This window comes from Haliotis cracherodii, unplaced genomic scaffold (genome assembly GCF_022045235.1).
Source record: "Haliotis cracherodii isolate W230 unplaced genomic scaffold, xgHalCrac1.p SCAF_17, whole genome shotgun sequence".
Lineage (NCBI taxonomy): Eukaryota > Metazoa > Mollusca > Gastropoda > Lepetellida > Haliotidae > Haliotis > Haliotis cracherodii.
The window spans coordinates 29,672,179-29,676,942 of NW_027266272.1; the positions used below are offsets into that span (position 1 = coordinate 29,672,179).

Below are 4,764 nucleotides of genomic sequence, written 5' to 3' on the forward strand. Positions count from 1 at the left end.
TCCAGCGTATTATAATATGTCAAATCCATCATGGTATACATATTTATTATAAAGGAATGGAACCCGTGGAGATCCCTGAAGAGAATAGGTCTTCATTAACCAGAGGCGACTATCGGGTTCGAGTGGTCAGGCTCGCTGACTTGGTTGATGCATGTCATCGTATCCTAATTGTGTAGATCGATGGTCATGATATCAATCACTGGATTGTCTGGTCCAGACTTGATTATTTACAGACGGCCGTCATATAACTTGAATATAGCTGAGTGCGGCGTTAAACAACAAACAAGCAAACAATCAAGCATAAAGGAATGGAGGAATGGTTTCCTGGATAATTGAGGGTGCATCTTTCAATACATTACGTTTTGGTGACAAAATGGAAAAGATGAGATAAGGCTGCGCATAAGAGAAAAAAAACCCGACACTCTCAGCTGTACCTTTTTGCAGAACGTGTACACGTATTGCAGAGGTACGTTTCCCATGGAAATTTAATAAAAATGATTGAGATGATTATCCATTAAGAATTCGCAAATAAATAATTCCCTGCTAGAACGTACTTTATGTCCAACTTATTACTAAAAACATGACACTTAGCTGAGATCCGGTTCTTCCCATTATGTTCATCGACTGGAGATCATAACCTCTCCCCTTATATCCTGCACGGCTGATTGTAAAGGTTTCTTGATGGATTGTCTATTGAAAACCCCTGAAAAAAACCCTTTGATACAGAATAGAATCATTCTTTTCTACAAGCGACTTCCTTTCTTCTTAAGGTCATGAGGACACGAAACAAATCAAAGGAGGTTTTGTCTTAGCTGGCAGGGCTGCTGCGCCTTGTTTGATGCTGTAGGGAATGGTAAATCCTTAAAGTATTGACGGATGCACAGAGAACTGAAAGTCCAATGAAGACCGGATTTCTCTCAGATTTCTTTTGAATACTCTCATTACTTAGCTGTATCTCATTAGGGCGAGCAGAGGAGAAATATAGTTCTCATTTATGTTATTAGATTGAATTGTGACCATTTGTTACTGAAATATCTTTGCGACCTCATTCTATCCAAGTAATGAGTCATCATTTTTTAAAATATATTTGCAGCACATGTTAAAGGCAAAAGTGGAGAAATGTGGAGATACTAGGCTTCTTTCCAGATATTCACATTGATTGGCCTGCAGTTGTGATGTTGCTCGTCCTGTTGTTCCACTTGTCCCTGCTGGTCCTAGTGAGGGGTCAACAGATTACCCAGCAGAAATACTTCGCGTGTTCTCAGAGAGAGTCAGTGAACACCACGTTGCTCGACGTCGCTGTCACCAGCCTAATTCAGTGTGGAGCCAAGTGCCTGGAACATTCTGAGTGCAAATCAGGACATATTTGCCAGGGAGAGGATGGTACCAAGTTATGTTCTCTGGGTTCTGATTGGCCTTTTGGAGACTGTGATGTTTTACAAGTCAATGAAAAGTGTTCGTCTTATAAAATCGTGAGTGTTAACATTAGATTTATACTTTACAACAGTCCGTCCTTATAAAGGCGACCGTTTATGTTACACAATTGTGCGATATAATTTCAGGTCTGCATATATATGATAACATTAAATTGTGTGATATGATGGAAATTAAAGTTATATTATACCTCCTCGTCATGGCACGGTATCAAAAATGATCATAATTTTGTGAGTTCAACTCTTTTCAACAACTGATAATTACATTCCAGTAAAATAGAGAATCATAACACCAGTGACATTTGAAATACACGACGAAATTTTGTTCATACCTGTCTACATGTGCAAATCCGATAAGTGCATGCATGTCCTACTCTTTTTGCGTTTGTTTCAAACGTTTACTATCCGTCTTTTGGTGCCAGTAAAGAAAAAAGTAATATCAGCGAAATTTGAGAGAATAGCAGAAACTTGGTTCATATATGCTTTGTATTGCAAATCCTGGCATTGCATGTACAAAGACTACTCGTTCTATGTTCGTGTCAATCTGGCATTTGGTTCTGTGATGCCAGTAAATAGAAAACCATATTACCCACGACATTTAAACAAGAAAGGTGACATCTCTAGATCTACCAACATTTCTATTCTTTTAGTTGTGGCGTTTCAAGCTCTTGTAGGGGAAGGACAACAACACATTCCAGAACATTTAATACACAACATATAAACAATGAAACAACAAATACACAATGGGCGGGATATCTGCTCGACATCACATGTTATGTTTTGCGGATATTGTTCTTGATAATGTTTACATTTAATATATTTTTAAAAAGGTGAACCCGTGTGAAAATGGTGGCACTCTGAATCCTGATGGGTACAGCTGTACCTGCACTTCTCTCTGGTATGATACCTTCTGTCAGAGATATCGCTACGGTAAGTCGATCTTTGATTATTGTATGGTAAATTGTTCTTTGTTACACAATGGTTATGGAACGTCTATAACTTTAAATCAGAGTAGTTCGTCTGAAAAATGGTGTTTCAGTTATCTTTTGTTTCAATTATTTTTATTTATTTCCAGAGCGAATAAAAACTTTGTCAGAACAAAAATATAAAATTTTGATATTACTTTTATGATTTGATGGATTTAAACAGATGAATCATCTTTCTTCGGCTACTGAGAAAACCAACAGGAGCCCAGTGACTGAGTGATTATAACATTGTGACGATAAACAGAATGATTGATTTCATTGTCTTGTGAGATTGACATTAATCATAGATAAAAAAAATTCACAAACAGCTTTGATTTGTTTAATGTTTCATTTTCAAGGATGATTAGGCTGTTTGCAGTTCGAGCTAATTTTATGCAAAGTATATAACATGCCATTTATTTGTCTATTCAGTCATAGAGTGCAGTACATCCTGAAATTTATGTATGATCAAATTGATTCGACTGTCATCAAATGTTTCAGAAACTTACCTTCAACAGCTTGATATGTGGTTAAAGCGTTCACTCGTCACGCCGAGGACCTGGGCTCGATTCCCCACATGGGTACAATGGGTGAAGCCCATTTCTGGTTCCCCCGCCGTGACATTGCTGGAATATTGCTAAAATCGTCGAGAAACCATACTCACTCACTATCTTCCAGAATATCAAAGCAGGAGATTTATTGAATTACCTTGATCCGTTTACAGGAAAGGCTAGGCGCCTATTTTCCGGCTGGATCTTGATGTTGCAATTTGTAACCTTTACGAAGCTTAAACAATGTCTGTATAGAGTTAGGATAATCACTCTCTGCAGATATGCATAAAACTATTTGGGTTTATTGACAAGCATGTTGTTTTGGTGTGACTTCAATCAAATCTGGAAGGGTTGCCAGGTAAAGCCAAGTCTGAGGTCTATTTAATGCTTGGACCACAAGATCAAAGAATGATGACAACACGAACGAATCCCCATACAGTATGTATCATGTATTATTTCTAACAGTTTTTTTCTTTTCAGATTGTATAGAATCAGAAAATTCCCAGACTACCGTCATGGCAATTCAACCAAAGAACTACCACACAGCTCTTCTTGTTATTTGTCAGCAACAGCAAAACAGCCTTGTTGGATATTTCACTGGACAATTAGCACCAGGTGATCTGAACAAAACATATGAGCAATACAAAGTTGGCTTTCTGGTTGGTGGCAGCTCGTGGATGGGGCTCGAGACAATGCACGCCCTGACAAGACAAGGGGAGTACAGGCTGACGATCAAACTGAACCTTTTCACAGGCTTACAGGTTGTCTATGATGACTTTAACGTCAGTAGCGAGGCTGAAGGCTACTCTTTCAATTATAGTACCTTCCGAGAAGACCTGAGCAACTATACTGACGGGTTTGCCGCCATTCCTTCTATTGGGTCAGGGAGCCTTGTCGGTCTCCCCTTCAGCACGTTCGACAAGGATCCGTATGGGTGTGCGGCGCGCTACGGGGCAGGGTGGTGGTATGACGCCAACTGCGGGCCTGTGTTGGCGTATGATCCGGCATTTAAAAGAGCGAGGTGGCCAGACACATCTACTACTGTTAAAAATGCACGAACATTTATGTTCTCCTTTAAGTTGATGCGATATTATTGACACTGTCGTTTCAAAGGAATTAGCTATGTGGTCATGGAAAGAAAAGGTGGTTTTCAGTGACCAAGGCAGAAAACTATAAATTTAAACTCATGGGGTCCGTTCCACAAAGCCATCGGAGCGGTAAGATCATCGTAACTCCCATACTTTAGCATAGACTTACGACTGCCAAATCGCTACGACCCCTTTGTGTAACGGGGCCATGGTCACACAAATATGAGTAATTGTAGCGAAACATTCGGTTTGTTTGATTTCATGAATTTTTTTTTTGTATTATCACTATGAAAATCTCTTCATTAGAAAAAATAAAATAAAATAATAAACGGGATCCACGTGCCAAGTCAAAAAGGATAGCGTTGGAAGAACTCGAAGACAAATGTGGAATGGTAATAGAACATTAGCTAAACTGAATTTATTCAGTTTGTTTGCTGTGTTGAAGCAAATAAAAAATAGTGAAATCATGTTTTGTGTCTAGGTGTTAATGAATTACATGGCCTGTATTAAAAAGTGAAAATACGCTTAGGCGTCACAAATGGCAGTGGGGAGTTGTGTAAAAGATGAGGTGAAAATAGGTTCAACGTTGCGTTCAAGATTGTTCTCTGGATCTAGTGTTCTTTTTTGAATCTAAAAGGAAGGACTACTTTTCCCCATTTCATGACACATTGAAGGCACACATTACTTTGGTGACGTATTGATTTCATGATTTACAGCATATCGAGAC

At 38.8% G+C, this 4,764-nt stretch overlaps 1 protein-coding gene across 1 annotated transcript; it reads left to right on the forward strand.

The window, feature by feature from the left end:
* Nucleotides 1-1,175: 1,175 nt before the first annotated feature.
* LOC139464618 (uncharacterized) lies at nucleotides 1,176-4,046 on the forward strand. Its single transcript, XM_071246144.1, has 3 exons — nucleotides 1,176-1,472; nucleotides 2,264-2,363; nucleotides 3,430-4,046. The coding sequence occupies exons 1-3, from the start codon at nucleotides 1,176-1,178 to the stop codon at nucleotides 4,044-4,046; spliced, it is 1,014 nt and encodes a 337-aa protein (XP_071102245.1).
* The last annotated feature ends 718 nt before the right edge of the window (nucleotides 4,047-4,764 follow it).